At 40.6% G+C, this 27,287-nt stretch overlaps 1 protein-coding gene and 1 long non-coding RNA gene across 42 annotated transcripts in view; one reads left to right on the top strand and one right to left on the bottom strand.

Moving 5' to 3' along the window:
* LOC107275200 (MAP7 domain-containing protein 1) overlaps positions 1-27,287 on the bottom strand; it is a 119,830-nt gene that overhangs the window by 29,799 nt on the left and 62,744 nt on the right. For 4 of the 41 annotated variants that reach the window (XM_015755075.2, XM_025080093.1, XM_025080089.1 and 1 more), the window contains one exon: positions 7,329-7,379. The exons of 16 other annotated variants lie outside the window; for them this stretch is intronic. In XM_015755075.2, coding sequence (XP_015610561.1) covers positions 7,329-7,379 — 51 coding nt within the window. Of the gene's footprint in view, positions 1-7,328; positions 7,380-8,479; positions 8,734-8,985; positions 9,685-18,845; positions 20,746-27,287 lie in introns of those variants that run through there. 21 more of the 41 variants (XM_025080094.1, XM_025080090.1, XM_015755066.2 and 18 more) reach the window with 17 other exon arrangements.
* LOC112493672 lies at positions 21,946-25,409 on the top strand. Its single transcript, XR_003058239.1, has 2 exons — positions 21,946-22,563; positions 23,691-25,409. It is a non-coding gene; the product is annotated as an uncharacterized LOC112493672 (long non-coding RNA).

The raw sequence follows: 27,287 nt of genomic DNA on the forward strand, positions 1-27,287 counted from the left end.
CTCAAATTTCTTTTAATCTAAAAACTGCACAGTCTCAGCTCACCGTTGAAAAATTTCAACTTGTCCGGATACATCCACAAAAGAGGAGAGTCCAAAATCTGTTCTGACCTGAATCCTTAAAAGGAAATGGGTCTGCTGATTAAAAATAAGAATGCCTTATCACTGATTTTCACCAGCAAGATCGCAACCAAATGTCAACTATAAAACAGATTCCTGGACTCTCGACGCAACCATCCTGATTTCGTACGAGGCTTTCCACGTCATTATTTCCTACACCAGCAGCGGGCGTTCAGTCCCGACTATTTATCATTCAGCCCTTTGTGAGAAACAATCCCATTCTTCTATCTGTATCTATGCATCTTTTATACTCCACAATGCTAAGAAAATTGTTTCGATACTTACTCTAGGACATACGTCGTTTCCTACCTAACCCAGGTAATTAATGCACTTTTAAATGTCGTTATACGACAGAATTTCGTCTGAGCGTTATTTTCATGGATGAGATAGTCTCCACTAGGACATCTATATCCTAGTCCTGGTATTTTCCAGCCGAAGATTTCCCCTCTATCCATTATCAGAATCATTCATCTTGTCTATGTGGTGTCGAATAAAAAGTTCGTCAGTGTCAGGATAGGGTTGCGTCGTTGCGTCGTTAAGGGACCTGCTCATAGCCAGCATGCTATACTATATGTACGGAGGATAAAGGTTTGGGGCCTGAGCTTCCGATCCATCTCGCAAGCACGTTGCTTGCACGTTGCTGCACTTCCTGATTAATGAGATCAGCAGTTTCGCCGCCAAAGGGTTTTATTCATTTATTTGCGTGCGACTATTGCCGATAACAAAATCTAGGTAAACGTAATGTATGCGTGCACGTAGCTTGGTACAGAGCTATAGCTTCGTATGTATATGAAAGCCGAGGTAAAGTTAAGTTATAGTATCTCGTGACTATAGGTTATACGGAAGGCGAGAAAAGGCTGTGTCATTCTGTACATTGATCTGTGCCAATGGGTAAAATAATGGCTGTCGGTTCTATCGTGAAAAGCTACGAGATCTTTGGATAGCTGGACTAAGGAAGGATTGATGCTGGGTACGGTACTGGTACAATGAGTACGTGATTGGAAGAAAATTTATGAAATGCGAGGTTCAACCTGAAATGCTGATCAATTTAATGCCTCAGCGAATTCCAATGTCTCATTGGCCGGACATACTTGCAGTTGGCTGATTGCCATAGGAACTTTAATAACACTGGTCTTTCTTGCCTTAACATATTTGAACAGCATACATATACATACATACATATACATACATACGCACATACATATACAAGGTCTAAGTGAACTCAGATTTTACAAACATTTTTACGTTTGTTTGCGAGTTCAATGTGGTTTTTTTTTTTGACAGGATGAAAACGATGAAATCTTCGATAAGCCACATATTTACATAAAAATTATGTTGGAAAATATGTTGGTGCAACAGTTTGCACTGAAATATTGTCTTTAGCATATATTTTAGTGATTTCAGTGAAAAAAAAAACACATTAAACTCGTGTACTGACTAATAGATACGGTAAAAGACGTTTCAGTGATCATCCAAAAGATCGTAGAGGCTGCGGACTTTAGATTTTTTGAATTGCTATGTTTCCCACGAGTGTGAGAGAGACAGGGTTATTGGCATTTATACAAGCACAACCAACAGGCATAGTAAAAGCGCAGAATCTGTTTCCCTTTTTCATTTACTCTAAATTCCCACAAGGCTTGACATATATTATAATTTCAATAAATTAAATTTTAGGATATTAATGCGACTCGTTAATTATTTCAAAATTATTAATGTGATATACAAGTATCTAACGCATCAAAAAATTGATAAAAGCGCAAGAAGTAATAAAGAGAAGGCACGAAAAGTGGAAGGCTGAGAGAAATTAATTTAGCGAAGGAAAATAAAGGCCCTCCACTCGACTGAGGTCTCAATCTCGAGCCTGGCTGTCCTACAAAATTGTATCGTAAACCAGTACAGGTAGAGGCAGGAGGCTGGGAAGATGATCCACGAGTCGACTAGACGAGCACGTTATATAATGAGGTGTTGGAATATATTGGAGAACTTGCGCATTAATTAATACCTAACGCTGGACACATGTATTCCCATAGGCGTGACAGGAGAGACGGGGACACATCATTTGAGGGATCATACGGCATCAGTACTACGTCCTATAATTATTACTAGCACATTATAAAACATTGCTAAACAATCCCTATTTGTTACATTCGGCTACCACTTTCCTTTATTTGATCTTCCTAATGAAGCTTTACAATGATTCTCCAAAGGGAATTAATGAATTCGAAATGCACCGAGCTCTGTTTTTTTGGTACCCATGTTTCACAGAATGACAAATGTCAGAACAACGAAGTTACACGAATTTTCTATTTAACAAATAAATAATGTCATAAAATCAGTCTTGTGTTTCGTATTTGACGTGAAATATTTTCAAAAAACAATTTATTTCGTCTATTCTGGTTGAATAGGATTCACGATACTCTATGGATAGGTATCTACGTTATCAATCAAATTGATTAACGAATATATATCTGATTTGTCTATTCGATAGAATATTGACACTTTAATCAGAGTCGCGATGCGAATGTAAAATTCTGGATGCGATACATCGATCCCTGGCAATGGGTGCTGAATTCGATTCTTGGGAATGATGCAGTTTGCGTAACGTTGATATATATATATATATAGTATAAGTATGATATTGATGCACCTGCCAATTTGAAGATTCGGCACCGTTATTCAATTTTTCTTACGGTCTTGCGTTAATCTCAACAATACTGAAACCGAGCCAATACATCGAGAGAGCCCGATGCACCGAGCAAGACATGTCTCTAGATATATTTTTTGTTCTCACCGAATAAGCAAGGACGACCTCTTGTTTATAACAGGACAAAACGTGGGCAAACTGCAGTTCAAGCTGGAACTTGAAGTGAAGATAGGGGGCTATCTCGACATTCTAAAACACGGCGTAAAGTGTCGAGAGAGAATACGAGAGAGACTCCAGAGGAGGGGAAAGGTGGTGACCCAAGAGAGAGAAAGAGAGAAAGAGAGAAAGAACAGAGACTAGCGAAGGCAACGTTGTCAGCCGAGTTACGACGCAATAGAATTTCATTACAAGTTTCTCGTAAGCCGCCAGTACTTCTATGCGGTATCAGTTGGCATGAAGTTCAGCCCTGGCTTGCCGTTGCCTTGTGTACTACGCAACTGTTGCAGCTGTTACGCTTGCGTCGTGTTCTCGTAAGCCTACGTAACAAAGAATCACGTGGCGCAAATCGATCGTACAGGGATTTTGTATAAATTCGATAATCTTACAGAACTTTCATTCGAAAATGAATTTCTCTTCTCTTCAGAGACTCGTCTCTTTGTTTTCCTTCCATCTTTTGTCTAGACCTTCGGGAGACAATCGTTAAGCGGGGAGACTGCTTCGCGATTACAATACATGGGCAATGGGCATTCTGGGCCTTACAACTAGCTAGGAGTCCAGGACGAGTGTTAAATTAGCAGGAAGCTTGCTTGGCTCGCGCTTAGCAATCATGTAGCGCCAGGTATTCTTCACTGGTTTTGTTCAAGGAACGAAGGAACGAAGGAACGAACGAACGAAGGAATGAGGAATGAAGGAGCGAAGGGCATTCCGGTTTGCCTGACGTCTTTCACTGCCAACAGTATTCATCCCAGAGTTATTCAGTGAGTATTCATTCTAATAATTAAACCTTCTAGCTTTTAATCCTCCCTCAAATTTTCTCTTTATCGCCTCTCCATCCCCTGCAGCTATAACGAGAGACTCTAGTCGATGAGGTTTCAGGTACTTTAAAGTCAGAAGAGTCTGCACGATGATTGTGGATATTTTTACAGTTACCAGCTGTGAGATTCAGGGTAAGTGATTCTGTAATATCGTATGGTTCAGCTTGAATATTGTAAATATTCTAAGGATATTCTCTAGCCAATTGAATTCTCGTTATAGAATAATCAATCATCCCTTGATAGAATAGGATTCTGAGGCTGCCAATTTACCTACAACTATTACGCTATAGAGGGGATGAAGAACTTCTCCTAGTATTTCCACTGAAAGAGCAAATCGAGAGTCTGAATTAGGATCTTAGGAGAACTTAATAGACAACTGGTAGCTAGGAAAAGTTCCGAAGATAAAATAGGCAGGTTTCTTCGTTTAAGTTAACCGTGCTAAAATTTAACGACGGACCCATTTAAGACCTCAATAGTTTTATTAGACGTCAGGGTTATATGGGGTTATTTACCGCAGGGTTATACCTCAGCGATAGACGAATAATCCCATAAATCTATATCAGGGAGAGGAATTTCACTTGTGCTTGTGGACAGGATTCTATAATGATTGAGTATATGTATCCATCAGGAGAAAATCCGTCGAATGACTTCCAGAGGTGCTCTGTCGAAATTCGTAAAAGTTTCAATTAACTTTCGAAACGTGCTGGAAAAGGTATCTGAGACCCTGAAGATGAGCCCCCAGGCGTTGCAAACAAAGGGTAGATTGATCCGCGTTGGAAAATTCAAATGCGACCAGGATTCACCGAAGTGTATTCTTCTTCGGAGTTCCTAAGGGGTTCTGGGAATATACTATATGCATACCTGAAGGGACGAGGATACTCTTGGCGATGCTAGCTCAAAGACCCAGAGTTCAAATTTTCAGACTACTCAGAATTTTGCCCGTTTCGAACGTAATTGCGGTTTCAACGATAAATAAGGACGCGCTGCTCTGCAATTCGTACCTCAAGAACAAATGCTGCGATGTTATAGGAGGGGGTGTCTAAAAAAGAATAGGTGGTAAAAAAAGTACCGTGGAAAGTTTAAGGGTAGAAAGAGAAAGTTAAGAGGAGCAGAGGGGGAGCAAAGAAAAGGCAAAGCTCTCCGCAAAAAGATTTCAAGGCCGTGCGACACTGCGCTTCGAATCGATTTATGCTAACGACCATCTCGTATCTCACATTACTTCTCAGGGCATGTCGTCATGCCAAATTGAAAATGGAGTGTTGCGAATAATTCTGCAAGCTTTCGAGGGAGAGAGAGAGAGAGAGAGAGAGAGAGAGAGAGAGAGAGAGAGAGAGGGCGAAAGAAAAAGATACGACGCACCGGACGTTCCATCGCGATACATATAGGTAAGAGCAAATTTCCAATTCGAGACTTGAAAATCAGCCAACCGATATTCGCTTCCTGCATTAGAATTTATTTCTAGGTAAATCAGTGTCTATCAGAATTTGATACACTGCGCGTAAATCCTGCTTATGTAAGCTCATGATATTCGTGAATGAAATTCCAGGATAAAATTGGCGTATGGATATATGACGTTACTTAAAGGAAATGTACACGGCCAGTGGTAAAAAAGGAATATATCTTTAATGGACATTTAGCACTTTCTATAGATTCCTCGGAATTCTATGCATTTTAATGGTTCATCAACATCACCCTGATATACATACTATCACGCACCCAGTGCCCACTCCGCTCCTACGAAGCTTTCACATCGCGACTCGATAACGTGAGTGCATCGTAACAGCGCAGAAGTTTTAATTAAAAATATTAGAGAAATCCGTAAAGGGATTTACGCTTGGTATGCGTTCTCGCTTTTCAATAGGCATACCCTGAAGTGCGAAATGCTGAATAGAAATGTAGCCAGTCAAAAGGTTTCATGGCCGGTAAGCGGCAAAACTCACAGAAAGTTATATGTGGAACTTTTACGAGAATTCTATAATATTTATTTTACCAGGATAAGCAGCGTATCAAAGCGGCAGCTGTAAGGCGCTTCGCTGAACTTGAGAACAGTGTAAATGGAATTAGGAACGATGTGGTTAAGTGTCTAAATCCAGCATTAGCTTGAGAAATTGAGACACGCAAGGAACTAGCTCGCTTGGACGATCCTATGAAAATCAATTTCATCTGTATAACTTGATGAATGGTTCGCTATGCGAGACTCATTCGAATGGAGGGCTGTGATGAAGAGAGCTGCAGGAATAACTTGGCCGCAATCCCTGTATCAGCCAATAGCGCTGTCCCAATATAGACAAAGTGCGCCACATTATAGGTATTAGGTTGGTACGTGCGAGATATTGGATTCGAAGGCTCATTGCCAAAAATGTACACCTTCGAATTATATCGTTTCTCCGTTCAAGGAAATGATCCTTGGATACCACGTGGAAAATTTCCGTTGAAAATTTGTCGTAGTGTAAATGCGCAATTTAAAAAGACTGACTCAAAAAGCGAGCAGAAAATTGCACAAAGACTAAAGGGAAAGGTGAACCAAAGTGAAACAATTTACTCGTATTCTATGTAAAAATTAAAGCGATGTGCGAATTTTTGGAATTTTTATAACTCTTGATATTTTCTTATTTCGTATTTGTATATGTTTCCTTTGTATTGCCATTGGCAAAATAAATTTGCAAATTTTACCGTTTACTGTATAACTCTCGCATGCATAGCTTTACTATTATACATTTGATTGATTTTGAATTTAACTTGTTTAGGAAATAAACCGTTTATTTATCGTTAAAGCGTCAACTGCGTGAAACGCAGCAGCGACACTTGGTGAAATGGCGAAAGAATACGAATAGTTTTCTCCTATTCGTAAAGTTCGCAAAGTCGAGTTTACCCTCAACCGCCTCTCTCGGTTTCCCTTCGATTCCTCTTCTACTATCTGTGAAACTTTCGTCTGCTAGTTGCAGAGGAAACTGCGAATGCTCGGGCGCAGACGACTTTTAACTTGATCCTGGATTTACTCGCTAGACAATTCAGGACCAGCTTCATGCGTGTCAACGTTAACTCGTGAAAGCTTAACAAAAAAGTACTTAGGGACGGACAATGCATACCTTTGAGTCTCTAAAGTTTGTACCGCGCACCGGCAGTGAATAAATTTTGCACTAGGAAGATTTTCACGCAATCCTATGAATTTCACAAACGCATCGAGTCCCTGCCATAGCAACGTATAATAGAATGTTAATCGTTCGACGTTTCATGAAGGAAACCATTGAAAAACATTTTATCGAATAGTTACGTAATAGGAAAAGGGGACGAGCGATTTCCCTGGATTAATGGGATTCTGACATTATACGATAGAGAACCTGGATTTCCCAGGGAAGACGGTATACAATTATACATATCCAGCTGTCATCCGAAACCGTGTTCGTGGTACCTGAACCATACTTTGGCAATACTCGTACCTGCAATTTATGGTCCAATATGAACTTCCGCAATGCACTCATTGTTCATAGCAGGCAAAACGTTGGTAATTATTCCAATAGCTGTATAAATACCTTGTACGTCTCGAGCGACTCTAGTTAATGGGTTGAGTGTGACAGACTTACCTGAAAAAAAAAAAAAAAAGGAAAATATTTTATTAACAGAAGACAATTAACGGTCAGCTGATTAGATTATTTGCATCGGTGCTCGTTTGACGATTTTACACGAGTAAAGGAACGAGTCGGCTTTGCGACTGCTTCTGTATCTACGGAGGTACATCGAGGAGGAAACTTCAGCCCGAGGGCTCTGTAATTCGATATCACAAGGTGTATCGTGAGTTTCGACTTGGCAAGCCTTCGGGGCAACGCGGCATTTTCCCATTTCAAGTGTTCGGGCTGAGCGAAGTAACGACAAGCAACTTGACTCTATCAAGGGAATCTGAGCAAAGTCAGCAACTCGGATCGAGATACTTCGATTGAAGGCTCGACTTTGCTAGATTGCTAAGTTATTAGGGGGTTGCTGGGTAAGGCTTCCTAAAAACTTATTGAAATATTGCTTAGCGGTTGCAGCGGTTGCAGCGATCGCAACTATGCTGACTGGATCCCTGTGATACATGTTGCCAACTTTAGGGGGAAAACCCTGAAAGATCTGAGACCTCATTAAGTAAAGGCACAGCCAGTAAACTCTAACTGCACGAACTTCCGCTTATGACGTGACGTAAACTTCCTTGCTGAGGCTCAGCGAAGCAATGCCGCATTGCGAGACCGCATAACCCTTTTACGGATGTAAATTAAAGCTCTGAGCCATAACTGCAATAGCCGCTAGTTATACTCGAAACGATTAAGCTGCGATACGACTCGTATGTTTTCCTTTCCTTAAAGATTACCGCTAAAAGGAAATACAGTGTGATCAGCAGTGAACAGCAGTGAACATTCCATAAGGAGCCTCTTTAGTTGATTGCTAAATATTTCGTTTTTCAGTATCGAGAGCTTCAGTATCAATACTTTGTATAAGGATAGAAAATAATCTTTTCAGATAAGAGTTTCAGGCACTTTTCCCCATTTGAATTATATCGAAATCCCTTAAAATCACGTTGAACGAAGTCGAAATCATTTGGTTCATTGAAGTGACGCGACAGGAATATTGGGAAATTCATTGACAAGGTACATCGTGCAAAGAAAGTGATTTCGAAAATGTCCTTCTGAGAAAAATCCACAGTGCGTACCTTCGTCGCCAGAAAGGGAGGATTCATCAGGTTCGGGCGATGTCCCTGGGGACTGGCATTCAGGACGCGTATCCTGTCTGCCGATTTCGTGTCCTCCGTGGATGTCCTCGAGATAACCCCCGTTGTCCGGCGAGAGTGATCTTCCGTCTCTGTACTCCCTGTACTCTCCTGCCGAGCAGTACGGCGATCGACGTCCCTCTCTGTATTCGTATCCTGATCTCTTGGAGAAATCCGTCGGTGTAGCTGGGCGTTTTCTGCCAATACCCAGAGGTACGTTCACGGGTTTGTCGATCCATTGAAAAATGATAGCCCGTGCCACGTAAAGGAAATAAAACCCGAATCATAATCTTAATGGACTTGTTAAAATAGATAACATGAGAATTCGTTCCGAATGACACAACATTGATAGTAAATAAAAAATGCACGACGATGAGCTGACTGTTTAAAAGACTTCTAAAGATTTCTAGGTTTCGTTAAATCATGCCTAAGCAGAGAGGTGAACGTACTCCTTAAATTCAGTTTGGGCAGCTCTACCACGTGCTGTGAGATCTCGGACATTTGCCGACGGCCCGGCCGAGACCCGTTTGCCAGTGCAGTCCTTGTTGACTTCGGGCCTGACGTCACGGACATTTGCCAATTCAGGGTTGGCAGAAGTCTTTGTTTCCTTGGCTGGTGATGATGGCGGAGACGGTGGTGGCGAAGGAGAAGGACTTCCTGCGCGACCAGAACTGTAACACACTGCGGCCTTCCGCAGAGTCTCCCTGCACAGCTCGGAGAACATACTTCATCCCCCATGGCCAGCCCTTGCGGCCACTGACACCACCAACAACAAACCACCGAATCACCACGCTAATATCCTCTTCCTCTTTTCCTTTTTTTTTTCCTTCTCACTTTCTCCTTTATTCCGTTTTTTTATAACCGGATCGACAGGAGAATCATTTCTATCCTAGTTTTCTTCCGCTTCTTCCTCCTCTTTCTATGAGAGTCACGTTTTTCCAGTTTTCATCCTGATATCCCAAAACACTCCAGTCAGCTTCTTCTCTCGCGAGATACCTCAGGGATAGCCCTGGGGACTTGATGGAGAAACGGTAGGAACAGAATAACATTCCCAAGGACAAGCTGAGCGACTATATGGCAAATCCAATTGGAACGAGAAGTAAAAGTGAAATAACGTTAAGACACGTGATATTGTTTCAAAGAATTTCACGGATTTATATTATCACAATGCAGCAGGATATCATGAAAGTTTTTGACGCAAGTTCGGAGAAAAATAATTCGTATGATGTATCATTTAATTTCAGTGTATTTTTCGACAACGGGACAAGATAGTAACTGATACACCGAAATCGGGAAAACCAATGCAGCCAAACGGCAAAAACAGAGAGAAAAGTAATTTATTGCGTATAGCACCAAACAATCGAATAATGGCGTGGTCGCTCGTCCGTGCTTGATCGCTTTGCAAATTAGCCTTGAATGTCATCATCATCCGCTTTCGTGAATTAATCGGATTAACCTTTCAACGAAGCATTTCCATTCCATTCCGAAGCATTTAAAACTCTGAGGATTCATCTGCGCTTTAATCAGGACTCTCGAACGTCATTCGACTATAAAAATCCTCCCGAGAAATAAAAACGTCAAATAATATCAAAACAGACTGGCAAAACGATTCTATCGGATTCCCCGAAATTTCCGTCACTCGAATGACGTATCAAACAATATTAATAAAGGCCAAAACCTGGTGACCAAAATCCTGGAGAATTAACGGACACGCGTAGATATAATCCGTTGAGTGTGCGCACATGGTCGTTATTTTCCAAGAACAATTGACAGCTGTGTCAAGTAAGGTGACAGCGTCGTGCTCGTAGAAGGCAGCAGGACGATTAGCAATGTCGCACCTCCTGGACACGAGTGTCGTGTCCTCGTGGCACGATACGACGTCATCCCGGCCAGGGAGGTGAACTCGCGACGGCAACGACCGACGACGCACTCCGGCCGAGGACTGAGCCATGAAACCAGATAGAGCCACCCTCTATTGGAGCCAGAGAGAAATGCTGATGGTGGTGGTGGTGCCGGTGGGGTAAAGGGTTGCTTTTGGCACTGGCTGTGCTTCGTACCAGCGTACCAGCCCACCCAAACGCCAGCAGGACCGACGTACACACCAGGGGTAGTAGCTAGTATAGCCGGTATAGCCGGTATATATATAGTACGTGATACGAACGAGCCACCCTCCTTCGCGCGGCGCTGTTGCATCGATCAGTTGCGCACCACCTCATTCCCATCCCTCGAAAAACAGCTCCCATTCCCACCTACGGGAAGCTATACCTTCACCTTGCTTTATCCTTCCTTTGCTGTCCTTCGTCTTCCTTCCAGGCTCATTCGAATTCATTCTCTCGGCAAAGACTTTACTCGTCCTTCATATTTTCATTCTTAACATTGCGTATCTACAATATGTCACTGATTATGCCAGTTTGTTAGGTTGTTGTGAAGCAATTCGTAGGGGTGGTGGTGGTGAGAACTGAATATTAAATGAATATCTTTGAAATGAATATGAGGCTAACGATTCAGGGATTTATACTGCCATATAAATGGGTGACGGGATATTTTATGACGATTTGTATTACCGCTATCTGTACGAATTGTATGAGCCTATTCTCTTGGGACATTGTCGTTCAATCTCAACAGTTGCTTGAAACACATCCATTTCCGAAAATGTTCGGGACGAAAGTATAAGAAGATGACCAGCATTACGCTTCTGATATCAAGGATGAATTCGTTTTGTTGCCAGGAAGTACAGAGCCTAGTGGCTTCCTCAATTCCCAATTCTCCTCACGTTATGAGATCCCTTTCTTTCTTTACTCTCCTCGCATTCTTTCCATCCCTGCCTGTAATATTTCTTTGCTCTCTTTTCTCCCACGATGCTTGGCTCGGTTCGAGGCTATGGGAAAATTTACAACGATGACTCTGCGTATATAGTCATCGTTGCAATTCCCATCATTCTGCCTTGAGTTCCGCTTGAGTTTGTGAATAGGTAAATATTTATTATTCATTCAAAGATGACCTGGTGCAATTTCACATTACGTCGCAAGGCGAGGTCGTGAACTTTTTCGGTTGACAGGAACCAAACAAAAATAATATATTCAAATTTGTAAAGATTATTGTGGGAGGGTATTACTGTCTTCAGGAATTTCAAATAATTGAAATATCTGTGCCCGCATATATCCCTTTCGGTGACACATTGTGCAAACGAAAAGCAGCATATCGCATCACCAAGTATGATAAGAGCAGTGGTTGCAGAATTTTAACATTCGATAGCATAGAAAACTGTGACAGAGGAAGTCAATGATTGTCGAAGCTTCGTTCACCTTTTCTTTGGTCTTTGGATAAGTGCAGCAAGAAGATTGAGACGTCATTGTTCCTTGAATGGGACAGGATTTCATTTCAATTTCAGGATAACTCCAAAAGGAGTCTATTCACGATTATCTTGGTTACTGCCACTAGATATTTTATTTTCTTGCTACGTCCAATCATTGAAGTAGTATAGTAATTTTGTGCTCTATTTTCATCTTGATTTAATGTTTGCTCAAACAATCTTAACAGTCGTACGAATATTGGCTTCATGAACTTTGGAGCACACCGACGCCTATGAGTATTACTCTATATGCGCTGCATATGCACGACTGTCAATATGCTATGACTACATGTCGTGTAAAACCCGTAGAGTTGGTATTACGTATTACGTATTACGTATAGGAGCGCTATTTGTACAGGGTGGCAGGGCAATGTCACTCTTCAATGGAGGCCTAAGCCAGCTTCTCGCATTCGCTTTGTTGATTCTTCCCCTCACTCTTGTCCTTTATTCTTCTAGTGCCTCTCTCTAGAGAGCATTCTCTACTTTTATACGAATTTTCAGATATTCCAGAAAAGTATCGATCAACATTTCACAGATTCCTCATCCATCTGTTCTCTCCACCCTTACAGTTTGACCCTTATATGATAAAACAGTCTTCAATCCGAAACTGCAAGTGAAGATTAATGGTCCTAGGACAAGGGATGCTGTTTTCGTACATACTCGATTTACAACAGTGCAGCGAGCATAGAGTACACTTACTGGTCGTATGTGGGGAAAATGTGCTCGTTTTCTCTGATTATGAACAAAATATTCTGAAAGTCCGAGAACCAAGTGGCGGCCGCGTTGGATCAGGGCCAGAATAATATTTTGATGACGAGATCTTTCCGATAAAAATTTGCCATACGTGCCATAGCTCGAATTGACCTGATGCGCACTGGAAGCACTCTGAACTTTTACAGAAAGGAAGCTTTTTCGTCTATTAACAAAATTGCGAGTAAAATAGGAATTTTATATGTTTATCTTCCCTACGATTCCTGCTTCGTACAGCTGCAGAGTTTGCAGAGATAGTCTAGACTACGAGATAATCGATGAATCGCTAAGGGCAATATTCTCGATTAGTCGTCCTCAGCGCTTTCCTCTTTTTCAGCAGTTGGCCCCTCGCGAATAATTCGCAGAAAAAGCCGTAATATAAGGAGATAACGATTCACTCCCTGGAGCAAAGTACTCTGCGAAGAAGCGCAACATAATTTCATCGATAGTATTAGCGAATATTGTTCGATAAGAAAAAAAAAAAAAAAAAAAAAAGGCAAAAGCATAAAAGTTGGTACTACCTCATTGGAAAGCTGAAGCAGAGAGTATACACTCTTACATCTGTCCTAATGGAATCTTCTGCACCCAATGCGTTTACATAGAGGGTCACTGACAGTAAATGTAAAAATATGGGAAATAGGGTGCCTCCTTAACGGATATTTTATCATTAAAATTTATGTCAAGGGGGATGCGCCAGAAGCCCGAAGTCTATAGCATTTAGCTTGATCGTGATAACGTCAAGCTTACACTGGCTTTAGCATTGTCAAGCCAATCGATGATGACCTGTGACGCCGAGGAAGGAAAGAATAAAAAAGAGAAAAAAAAAGGAAGGACGGAACGGAAGTGGCCGATAAGAGTTTCCGACTATACACTAATATCCCTTCTCGACCCATGCTTAATTTCTGCGTTTTCTTCGTCCCTTAATCACATTAGATCTTTGGACTCGTACTTTAAGACTTGCCACAAATGTGATGGAGCACCGCGAACAGGGAGAGTTTCAACTCTGCCGTTGAAACATTACTAAATCCGGGGCCGTCTCGACGTGTTTTTCTCTCGACTCCTTGGAAAGGAACCAACGGATTTCCTAGTTCTCGTGCGGGGAGTTGGAAAAAATTCAAACTATATAACCGGTTACGTCAGCAAGGAATACCAGATAAGACCGCATTCTTTCTATCGGGGAATAAGATTTCGCAATACGAAATTGCGGACGGCCTTACCATCTACGTGTGCCTATGCAGTCCGGCGGGGACGATGATGCTGAACGCTGGACCAATTTATGCAGGCAGGAACGCGGCGCGAATTCGATAGAGATTTTGAAGCTCATTGTTAGACCAACCGAGTGAAATGACGATTTGAAACTGGGCCAGAGGCTTTGATATATTTGTAAATGGTATTCACCTCCAATTATGTTGCATTCGATGCAGAATGGACGAATAAACTGTTTCTAATAATATTTTATCACCTCAATAGAGGACACTTTGCCTTAGACTTGGTTAACACTTTTGGACTTTTATCACAGCTGACACGCTTCATAATAATCTCCGGGACGTTTATTGCGGGGTATTGGGATTCTTAACGGCGCCGAGACAAAGTACGGGGGACTTTAGGTAATATAGTTATTCAGCAAGTATTCACCCTGGTAGAAATACATTCCGCCATATTGCACGTCCGTGTCTTTCATAATTAGTTGGATATTCCTCAGTTGGGAAAGCAAATAGTGTAAGCAAAGATGGCTGTCCAAAAGAGAAAAGTTTTCTTTCGAGCATGCTACCATTGCCACTACACACGGTTTGCAAGTTTCTAAGTAAATGCGACTGCAGCTGCTCGTAATACAACCGAAGATTCCACATGATCACTTTTGTGCTGAGTGATCGTTTGAAAACTCAAATTTATCTATCTCTTTGTTCTCGAATCACAGAAACTCAAAGAGCGCTACGCGAACTTATTACCTCTCATCACCATATGGTTATTCTTCACTTTGTTCAGCTAGTTAGTACGATTTGCGTTTTACATTTTGCGGTTCGGTCAGCCATCTTGTTTAATGCAGGCGTTCTCCGCTAGGTATCGCATAAGATTCTTTCACCTTAAACACTGTATCCAATATAAATTTCGCTCCGTCCTTAAAATAGATCTGTTTTATGAGATAACCTAATTCGTGAAATTCCTTGAAAATATCGTCATCACTGGATGAGATGATAGTCTTGTTAGAAAATACAAAATTTCATTGACAAGAAAAATAATATATTCTATCTAACGTATGATCAGCCCGTTACCCTAAGGATACGTATACAGTTATACAAGAAAGTATACGTATCCCATCCAAAAAATGAATTACGTACATTATTTTAGATATAAAATATGGATGCAATGTGTATTACAACATTCATAGACAAAATACCATAGTCTTCGGTATTGTTGTATTTCTAATACAACTTTCGAATAATTCTCTTGTATCTAATTTCTCTCAATTGAAGGCAACAGAGTTTTTTAAAGGAGCACGTACATACAACTGTATACGGCAGAACAGAGATAAAGCAAGGATGAAGAATAACATTAACTGAGGAGACTAATTAGGCTCTCGCAACATCCCATTTTCAAGAGTTCACGCGCAGAACATTGAGGCGCATCATATAAACCTTTGACCCGTATAGTGTAACTCTATATGTATCCGAAGGAAACGTATTAATTTACCTCTATCATTTCTTCGGCTTGTTTATATGTTGTATATGGTATAAATTGTTGAACTGGTCATTGGGGACACATCAGTCATGTTCTGGACAACCTGACGGACCGATCCGTAAAAAGTTGCGTGGATTAATGATCCTGAGAGAGGAAGAGACGGATGAGAAAAGTAGAAAAGGAAAATTGACAATAGCACGGCGAGTGATAAAACGTCTCTAACAGTGAGAATCCAGGAATGAAAGACGTCCAAGTAAAAAGTGATACTGTTCCAAAAAGTTAAAAACAAGCAGCATCATTCTGTGAAATTTCTTATTTAAAAAAAAAAAAAAAAAAAAAATCAAAACGATTATATATAATACGTCAAAGTTGCGTTAAAAGTAAATCAATCATTCCGCAGAAACTTTCCTATTAGCAGCAATTTTCTCTACATCGCGATAGAAGGGTGAATTCATCAGAGGGACAAGATGGTATAAACGAGTAGCAAAAATTCACTTAAGAAACGTCGTAACGTTTTAGCTGCTTCAGGGAAAATTACAGTGAATAAAAGATAGAAAAAAAAAAAGCAATAAATTAGTCGCAGTAACCGATTGCCCAACTTGGTTGCTGCTCTAAATCTTTGACTACTAAACTGGACGTATCGTATATATGTATACGGCTAATTTTCGATTCACCCGTCAAAGAGTCTCGATCCTTCCACATTTACCTTCTATGGCCACTCTAGTATATAATATTACGTAGGTGGATAGAATTTCTATGGAACAATCGAGGATAATCCTCTGAACTCGAGCCGTTTATGCTGTTAATTTTGATAATTCCACATTCAAGGATTTGACACTCCATATATCTATAGATATACTGGATTGTCTCACCTCTTTCAGATCAATGGAGAACAATGAGAAGGATTAGAAGTAGAAATTAATCGCAGTATATGTCTACCTCCCTGTGCTTTTCGAGCATTCTACCAATGTTCCCTTTTCGACCCTTAACTAAGCCTCGGCATCCATTAATTTCTCCGCGTACTGAAACATTTAAATAAAACTCGCGTTATTCCATGGATGTTTAACGCATCCCCTGATATCGCCTACATCCTGCATTGTTCTAGAATTATCATTCCGTACTGGTCGTATACCGTCCCAAGAACTGAATCTCCGGTAAAGCACGTGGTGAAAAAGGTACGTGGAACTACCTAGAGGGTGGACGATAAATCTACGACATGCACCGATACGGGAATACGTATTTCTTAGTGAATTTTTCTCTCACTAGCATGAAGTAAAGTTTATTACTTTCTTTTGAACAATTTTTATACCTCTTAGAGAGATTAAGAGAGTAACCAGAAGACAATTTCTAGGTATTATAATTTGATCAGGCAAGGTAGATTGCTAGGATCAAGCGGTGAGAGTAGGTAATTGTTTCGTGTAAGTAGAAAAAGCACGTAATGGTACGTTCTAGATTAGAATTCGATCCTTAACAATTTTACGTATAGATAGTTTCCACGGGTTTTATCTATACATATATGCTACAAATGATTATCATTCTATAAGATAAACTTAAATAATTAGTATAAAATGCTTCGGGCTAAACGTTCGTTACTACAATCTGTTTACCTTATGAGTCGTTTCATCAACTCCGCAATTATCCCAATAGTAAATTATTATTCTTACATTAATAAAAACAAAGCACTAAAACTACCAATCCATCCTTTCGAACGTACAACATATGTATTGCATATTAGTTTTGAATAACTTTCAAATAACCATGCTTATTTTATATATTATGCACCAAATCTTTGTCCATTTTGAATGTGTATCGAATGCTCCAAAATATTTAATCCGCCAATGTCGGTGGATTTGAAAATTCATTCAATTACGTCACGTAGATCACCATAGGAGTTTTAATGAAAATTCGTTTACTCAATGGGAAGTTAAAAAAAAAAACAACAATGTTCATAACACGAACGATATTGAACAAGAGGTACCTGCAGCTACTTATCTTTTATGTATAAAAAAGAGACCTGCCCTTCACCCATAATCTAGAAGGGTAGTAGCAAGATTTAATAATCTCGTCCTGAGAGTGCAAAATGGAGAGGGTGACTCTCCTCGATTATAATATAGGGAAGCATCGGGACCGTGCAAATCGCACGTGCGAGAAATATCAAAGAGGCTTCCCCTCGAGAAATTGCAAAATTCCGGTGGATTCGTGTTGCAGAAGATGCACCGTCTGCAAGACACTTGAGCGATATTGAATTACAAGTAAAATAAAGCAAACGTTATAATATCACACACATAACTTAACCTTGAAGGATTTTCATGTCCAATAGAAATTCTGCGGAACCGGATGGAACGCTACAGTGTACGGAGTGGAGTATCCATGACGGGAGGAATTTTGGATATGGCGCGATATGGAATGCCATGAATATTGTGCGTGGCGAGTATATAGACTTGCGTGGAGTTGCGGTTAATTGTTAATTAGGAAATAAATCAATTCCAGAGACAATTATAATCCCACTATTATATTCCCTCGTGTATTTCAATTAGACGTTCTCTTGATTGGCTCACGTTTAATATCCAGGGGGAATAACAGGGATCCGCTTGTTCCAAATATTAAAAAAATTCTTTTTCCTCGTTAACCATTATCACATAATTTCTTTCGGCACTGAATTAACAGGCAAGTAATTTTAACACGTCGAGGCGTTTCAGAGACAAAAATTCGATTGATGAATCAATTAACCTTCCTTTTCACGTGCGTTATTATACGTGCAATGAGTGTTCAATTACAATGCAATGACTCGTGAAATTACGCAAATGACTTGAGTGACCGTTCAAGTAAGAACGATTGAATCGTACAATGGAAATGGAATAGAGCCTCACGATCGGCACGTCTCCCGATTTTCATGAGCTCATAACACTCCAGTTCATTGCAGTATATCCTTTTACACCCGCACCTTATATAACGGTTAAATACAGAATATCGATCAATCAATGATCGTCCAGAAATGTCAAGCTAATGAAATCGTCCAAAGTAGCCCACAGGCCTATAGTGCATTTACAATAAAGACGTAACAGCAGCCGTGTTAAAGCGACAGGGTCGTCTTGCATGAATTTCTCGGGAATCGTTAAAAGCACATAACCATCGTTAAAGCGGATCAACGTAGTTAACGAGGTTATGAACGTAGACGTGGGTTTTAGTGACAAAACGGGTTCAGGGAATAAGGGTGAATAGCTGTTCATTGTGAATAGCTCGTAAAGTTTCCAGGTGGCCATATGCATTCGCCAGCCCCGGTGTAAATCCAGTACAGTCCAGCAATAGGAGGGATGCCAAAAAGTTCAGGTTCCGTAAGGAGGAATCGATGTTTGAGACTGCTGAATAAATTGCCAAACGTGTTTAATGTCATCCTGATTCCCATAAGACTTACTTACGGGTTTTGCGCTAGACAAAATAAGAGGCACGTCGGCACTTTTCACTTTGTAGGAATTGACTGTATTACCTGTACTATAAGAACGCTTAACAGTAGGTAGACGGTAGTACCTTCGTAAAAGTGCACCTTGCGGGGTGGACGGTGCCTGGATGTGTGTTCGTGTAAGGGCAGATCGTGCGGTCCAAGATTTTCCCTGGACAAGGAACTCACTAAAATCCCACGAAGGGTGGCCAAAGTGCTGCTAGGTATTCCCCGGTCCATCTCGTCGGTTCCCATTTTCAAGGCTTTTTTCTCTTATTTACTTATTTTCCTTTTCCAATTCCACTTTGCGAACGGACTTGTCGACCCTGCTGGATTATTCATCGAAAAACTTCACTGTAATCCTCGCCTTCGGCACTGACTTTTTATCACTCAAAGATGTCAATTGTTCACACGAGCCTCTAAGGAGGTCTTGAACAATCTTAAGCACTCGATACAAAAGTAAAGTCTCTCCGTGACAAGTATTATGACGTATAGAAATTTCCTAATAACCTAACCTAACCTCTCCAGCGACTTGGTCGCAAGAGGTCTCAACTTAACCACCTCCGTCCCTCAAGTCCAGAAGTCGACGTAACCGGTAGCCACGCGACTGTAAGACGATTCAGGTTAAACTTTATGGATGTCAACGTGGAAGTTTAAATGTCGTACGGTAATAACAACAATAATAATAAGTACTGTAGAAAGTAAACCGGAACACAGGGACAATAGGATTCGTCTTATAGAATTCCACTGAAACCATCCGGGAGAGTCGCCTGTGTAGACTTAAAATACCGAAGGCACGTAGGCACGTGCGCGACAGTTTTGTCACATTTTCCACTGTCCATTGTTCCAAGGCATTGCTGCACACGATTATCAAGTCGGGCGAAAAACAATGTATGGACTATTTGCTATTGATGGGCTTTATCGTTAATCACGATAGGGACGAGCAAGCGAATTTGCTCATCTAATTAGCAGGGACTAACGTAACGGAGGTCAATTGCGATATCGCTGGCTTGAGATTACTCGCTGGCGAATTCAAAGCGCACTTTACGTACGATTAGTCGGGATATTTATGAAGAGACAGCGCAAGTTATTAACGAGGGTAATTAGTACCAAATCCCGCGTTCGATGATCAACGATCGTTTCGTAACGAGAGTCGCAATTCTTGCCGAGGAGAAGGACTCGATGCCTCTGCAAATACAATACAATGTGGAGCTCTGCATTAAGTCTTTTTAAAAAATCGTAACACGCTCGACCCATTTATTTGATCAAGTGTTTGGACAAGATAAGTCATATTTTCCTTTTATTGCGCAGGCGTATAAACATACATGGTGCGGGCACATATAGAAGTCAGAATAAGACCACGCCTAAATAGCTACGTTAACTCTACATAACACTCGGTGATATTCCGTCGTCACGGAGAGACACGAGGAGAAGGACGTTTCCATAGAGCGCGCCTTTACTTTGAAAATAGAGTAGACAGCGTCGATCGAGCAACGTTCACATTTCATGTTCACTTTGAAAGCACCATTTCGTCAAAATTAATTCACAATTATCACACGTGTAAATTTTTTAATTATCAATTTTTATATTCCACCATCACGAGATTTATTATTTTGAAATCAAATAGCGAGCAAATTTTTTCGGCACTTAAGAATTCCGGGTACGCCCAAGTTTCACGTGGCGGGCCACTCGATCATTTCCGGTACACCGAAGATACAATATCCGGTATATGGTAACGGCACGCTTAGTCACACTTAACTGTTAACGGTGACCCGCGAATCATGACGGCAACCCATTTTTTAACAACCCATTTCTTCGTGTTATTAAACACTGTTATACGGACGTGAGAGAAGAAAGGCAAAGAAACGTGCGCGCGTAAATGTAAAAATAAGAGAGAAAACAGGAAACGAAACGTCAAGTGTGTCGATGGCGACGGCCGAGCATAATCTTGCCCGTCTAGATGCGACATGCCTAACCGTATGACTGAGTCAAGAGAGTGCTAGGCGAGTTACACTGTCCTGAGTACCTTGGCGACTAATTCATGGTGGGGAGAGAGAGAGAGAGAGAGAGAGAGAGAGAGAGAGAGAGAGAGAAGAGAGGGTGAGAAATCAAAGAAGAAAATAGTAAGACAGTAGAAAACAACGTATTCTCACGCGACGTATCATCATTCCACAATAAGACAGCTTAATCCGGGAATGGCTTAATCCATTTTGCTCTTCGTTTGAAAAGTATCGAGATGGGGTGTCTCGAACAGCCCACGTGCTTAAGCTCGGGTTAAAGTTCGTATGGACTTTCAAGAGGTAGGCGGTGCAGGGAGAAAGCTTATGCCTACGTCCAAGTGTTTTATTCAAATAGCAATCCTTATAGAAATGAAAGTTTTTAAATTATTAAATCAAAGTTTACCCATGTATTATACAAAAATTTAATTTATAATGGTTTTTAAGATTCGAGTGAAAAATTAGATTCGAAATTTATAAAATGATGAATTTTTTGAATTTTTCATTGTAACAGAACAGTCCGTTCGATGGTTTGAATAATCTGATGACTGTATCAATATTTATATCGAGACGTAAGTAAACGAATACACAGACTCCGAGAAATTCAGATATAAGAAGGGAAGATTTTTGTCGCGAGTGCTTGGAGTGACGCCTGATCTAAGACCTACTTTAACAAACTTCGAGTAACCTTCGTAATCCATATGTTGTCTCCTGATTTACACCTACACTTCTGGCGTTACGGCTCTGACACCTACTGAGCTTGTTTGTATATTTACGGTTTGCGGGTAATACGCGTGTTCTCTCTTCTCTCTCGAATAAACTGATCACGCATACGTTTGTTTCTACGACGGTGAATCAGGTGAATCACGTGAATAAGGCGAAGAAGATGAATAAGATCGACGTTTCCGACATAGTCAAGGGTGGACTGTTGAGCCAATTACGATATCGGGATCGAGGTACGCTGCGATTAGGTATGAATGATGGGTTCAATAAGTTACGAGCTGATTAGAAGAGAAACAAAAATTGGATCGTAAACGTATGGTTTAACTAATGGGATACTTATGAGCATGACAAGTTTTCCCCTCAGGCTTTACAGAGAGTGAGGTCATTTCCAATGAAGAATATCGTCACCGGCATTGAGTGTCAGTATTTGTACGCGTCACGCACGCGACATACCCGTTTCCATCCACATTCCTCTCCCAGTACATATACGACACACTGTCAATGTGTTCAACATTACGCGCATCGACTTCGAATAGTCTGAATCGAAAGTATTGATGAAAATTTCATCTCTGTCAACGAGCGCTCCAACCAGCCTAGTCCACTTTGCGATAATATTATTTCTCCTGTGTCGTTCCGTAAACGGTGAGTCGCGGCCGAATGAAACGAATAAATTTAACGAGCGATTCGCAAACAAGCCCTGAAAAATATTAGACAGCAGCAGCAACGAGTCTCGGTTGGTTAATCTCCTCTCGTCGTTCTCCTGGTAAATCCGCCACTTCGAAAGGTTTCCCAGCTTTCGCGAGCCTCTCGGTAATTCCTCGCAGTCGTCCGTCGCTCCATACTCGTAGTCAGCCAGACAGCGTGAACCTTTATTAACCTCTAAATAACACATGTGGATTTCCCTTCGCTTCGTGAAAGTGTAACGCGCAAAGTTTAAGTAATTTTACGTCGTTCAAATTTACAACAGCCAAGAGATCCCGTATCGAGTCGTTTCTATTAATATCCGAATTCCCTTCAGGATTCGACACACGTATCTTTTCAGGACGACGTAGGAAATATTGCCATACCCGACCGTCCTGTGGATTAAGTAAGTCACGAGTAATGAGTAAGGCTTCCTTCTTTCTTTTCTTTTCTCTGATAGTCCAAGAAATACAAATGAAACCATATCGTAGAACCAATCAAGTAATTCGCGTGAAATAAGTCTGGCAGAATTTTATGAATTCCAAAGGAATATCGGACTTTTCTTGTCTTTGGCAAATGACGTATATACGCGTAGTTATTCGTTTTTCTGGTATCCATCGTCTCTCTGTATTCTTCCTCTCGGTCGGTTCGTAATTCATTGCACGTGCATGCGTTTCACGATGCAAAGTCCTGCAGCCAGGTGGCCTTGCAATGTCGCGATCCCAGCAGCGATGGCAAAGTATTATTTCTGCCTGGTGGAAGGCGTGCTGATAATTACGCTTATTTTTAACGCTCAGCAACGTCGAACCGCCAAGGACATTTCATTGGACGTATTTTACGTTAACTTACTAATCCTAAGGCTGCTCTGCACGATATACCATGAGATGTTAAGTTTCATGTGTCACTAGCTACACAAACCAGATACATACGTATATACACATACGTATGAAATGTAGCAGTTGCAGATTTCGTATGTAGGGCGAAAAGGTCTTCCAATCCTTTTTTTATTTTTTTATTTTTTTTTTTTTGAGGAAGTTAGTAAAAATCCATCAATGACTTTGACATCTTTTAAAAGTACCATTAGGGAGTTTCGAGAACATTAACACGGTTGCTGAATATTAATCCTGGACTTTTTCGTCGACCCGTGAATTTTACCTCTATATGGCTGCTTATTTGAAATTTAAATCCTACGATTTGGCAGTCATTCTTCCTGGGAAAAGTGTTTTTCCAGCGAGAATTCTATTCTTTCGGAAACGAGTACCACCCGACAAGTACGGATTTCTACGTAGGCGATGGAATTTTCCATTGAATGTATATTTATACATCTTTCGTACGTAAACGTAGAGTCTTTAAGGAATGAAATTCTCGCGGGAGTAAGAATAATAGGACGAAAGTCCCGTTAGAAGACGTTGAAAGCCCTTCGAAAACTTTTATATAACGCGTAGGGCGTGCTGACGCGCAATATGCGAAGACGCCTTTAAATATTAAATATTTCTCTGAACGAGACTCGAGCTTAACGAAGTATATTTACAGGGGCTGCGTCTGGTGAGACCTCGTCGGATTTCATGGATAAGGATGAAATAAATTTATCAATGGAATCTCGAAACGAAGCGTGACAAATCCAAGTTGCACAGGAAAAATAGCATTGGGACGAAAGAAAATGAAGACAAATAACTCCTTCGTCGCTTCCTTGAAAATCCATCCTTCGCAAACAGCTAAAAGTGGTTAACTAAAAATCACCACGGTCACATATTCTCCCTGTAAACCGATACAGCCAAGTTAGGTATATCTACGATGTCTTTGTGTGCTGATAAAAATATCCTACGATAATATGCAGTACAGAAATGTCTATATTCACGCCGTGAGAGAACTCGAGAAATTCTTTCGAGCATCGGAAGTACCGACGACCCAAGTTTCTTTTCCAAGAGTTCGATGCATCCTGTACTAGAAATTACGTGCTACTACCGCATCGTAGTAAAGGTGACATTGCCCTCCTGTTTGTGCAATACCCCATATCTGTTTTTATTTTTCTCCAAACTCGAGAGCTTACGTAACCTGTCTACCAATACACAGGCCATGCATTAATAATGCCGCATACGACTACCCGTGACGTCGTCTACGGCCACCGGAGGACAGTCGTTGCATCGTGTCGGAGGCTGCTGTCGATATGCAAATTATCGTATCGGCCTATCGTAACGGTGACATTTATCCGCAAGGTGAAATCTTGCCAGAAGACATCGATTCCCTCTCTATTATATTTCTCGACGATTCTCCGAGGCTTTTTCGCATCAAATTAATTTTTGTTTATATTATATAATCTTTTTTACCAAAACATTTCGTTCGCGCAGCCAATCGTGAAAAAAATCATATTAGGGAAAATGGATTAAATCGAATGTTAAAAATATCATTTCAGTAATGTACATTCCACGTTCTGAATATCGGTATAACGATACTCCTTAAATCATTATGGTACAATAATTCGAGCATTGCAACTGTGTCAAGTAACTATAACGATGCACAATCATCCGGGCATAACTTGCGTAGCATTATGCGCGCATTGAGGTGCAACTAACGTATGTACAGTCGCAGAGCCACCTTAACGGTGGATTACGTAAGCGACACAATCCTTGCCAATATTCGTTGCTCAGGGGATAATCAGTATAATCAGGTATGACGATAGAATTAATTAATTTTTGTCGATAAACGCAAGAAGCTCATCGGTGACTACTTAAAGTCAATCAAAATGCAAAATTGATCGGAGTAACAGCAAGATTTGGTTCCTCTAAGTAACAAAAGGCGCGATCGTAAAATTCGAAGGATATCGAGTTTAATGCTAGAAAGTAAGTGGCGCTGGCGTCGGCAGCGGTAGCGTTCTACGTTTCTCACGACTATAATTTAACGAGTCGTTGTGTCTCAATACGAAACTGGAGTATCTTTACACGACGCGTTAACAAGGCCGCCGACAATTCACGCATTCGCGCACACCGCCACACAAGCATCGCCTTCGTGTATTCTCGACGAATCGTAAATGACCGCGTGCGAATTTATATTACACGGAGGCTGTGCGACACAGATCGTAGTCAAGTAAGATTCGTCTCGAGTCATTCATGGATATCAGAGGTATCTCTCTTTCTGTTTGACTGTTTGACACGTGCGAATATGGCGTGCTTGAAATTCAAAAAAAAAAAAAAGGATTGAAAAAAATTATAATGAGTCTGTAAACTTGTACACAGTTTTTTTTTAAAGCTTTAAGGAGACACGTATACCTAGTCCAATGGGATGAACATATTTGGCTGGAATTGATCCTCCTCCGAAATTCCTTATAAATAGTGATACGAATGGATGACGGCATTCTTATTTTGCGAGTAGGCATACGAGCATATGTGTCGATAATGCCCACGACAAATACGGTTTCTACTCTAAGATACGCAAGACGCAAGACGCGACGACCAAATCTACGAGATACATGCAACGAGGCCGTTTCTCTCGCGTGGGTTTTGGTTACGACCTTTGATTCGTCATAGGAGGATGAATTTCTCGAAAATCTCGATATCCCGCATACCTGATGAACAAGTTTTAACTTATTGAAAACTTTACGGATACATGCGGGGTTTTGTTCAGGGAGGAATTAGAGAAATTTGAGAATAACGTTTTCTCTCCACGAGTTTCGTTGCCAGCGCAGGATAATTCAAGCGCCACGAAATGCTACCATTCGACGATTCTTACGAAATAACGTTCAGACGGAAACTTAAAAAAAAAAATTAGGAGCAAATACGAAAGAAAAATGTGTACTCAGTTAAATATGTTCAGATCTTATATGTATTGTATATTAGAACGCAAAAAAAAAAATGAAAATCAGATTATAAATATTATTGTTATGCAAAATAATCGAGTTGGATACTTGTATCATTACGTAAAGAAATATGTTCTAAGGAATGACGGCACTGTTTGGTCGTCAGAATCGAAACATTCTCCTGTACCTTACAATAGAATGGTTCCTAATTAACATACGAATACCGGTCATACATATCCTATTACACCCATCCATCCATTCTTCACTCTTTATATAAATACCTTATAAAATATACGTGGTCATTACACAGTATATATGTATATAAATAAATCTTCCGGTCGTTCGACGTAATTCCGAGTTTTCCGTACGACTCGTTATAGCAGTACGAAGAGTCCATATGTAGCATGTTTTGCAGCAAATACATACGAAGAGGAAAAAAAGGGGAAAAAGAGGGAAAGAAACGAAAGTTGAAGGAAAACTGATAAAAATATTAATTGCTGCTGGTCAACGTTATTTCACATTGGTATATGTTAAAGATATACGACGAGTTAAATTCCGTTACCTTCTCGCAGATTTTAAGTTCCTTAAGCGGATCCCTCTATGCAACACATGTAATAAATTTGAATATTTATACTGCAATGGCAATAACTATACTGTAACTCCGACTGCCATAGTCGCAGTGTAAACTTTGTTAATAACGCTGTCTCGGGCCAATTTACATTCAAACCAGAATCGGTTACCTGAGACGTCGTGAAGCGAACAGATCTCTCTTATGAGTTATTGCTAACAAGTTTGATAATACATAATAATAAAATATATAATAATATATCTATATACATCTGGTGAACATCCTGCTTCGATACCCCAGGCTAATAATAAAGTTATCAGAGAAATTAATAAGTTTACCTTAAAAACGAAACTCCCGTAAATTTACAGAGAAAATGTATTTTCTATGCGAAGAAAACAGGGAAAACCTTTCCGAGAGCTGATAAGAGCGTAACAGAAAATAATCAAAGGATCAAATACAAATTACGAGTGACGTGTTGCAGAGACGGTTAACAGTAAAGCCAATGTAATTAGAGACTCTTTCTCAGGGCAGAAGGCTTACCGGTGCCCAACCGAGTACACGAACCTTGTTTGTGACTTGCGCGTGAGCGAAGGAGCGAATGCACTGGTATAGGCAGTTCAGAAAGCGATTCGTTAATTAAGTACAATCGAAAGCCGGCGTGTTTCTTGCGCTACGAGATGGAACCACAGAATTCCTCGTGGCGATGTACTGTTGTTCTGAAAAACGTGTTAAATAAAAAAAAAAGGAATCAATGTATACCGAAGTGGAA

This window comes from Cephus cinctus, unplaced genomic scaffold, assembly GCF_000341935.2.
Source record: "Cephus cinctus unplaced genomic scaffold, Ccin1 Ccin1_scaffold0126, whole genome shotgun sequence".
NCBI classification, from domain to species: Eukaryota; Metazoa; Arthropoda; class Insecta; order Hymenoptera; family Cephidae; genus Cephus; species Cephus cinctus.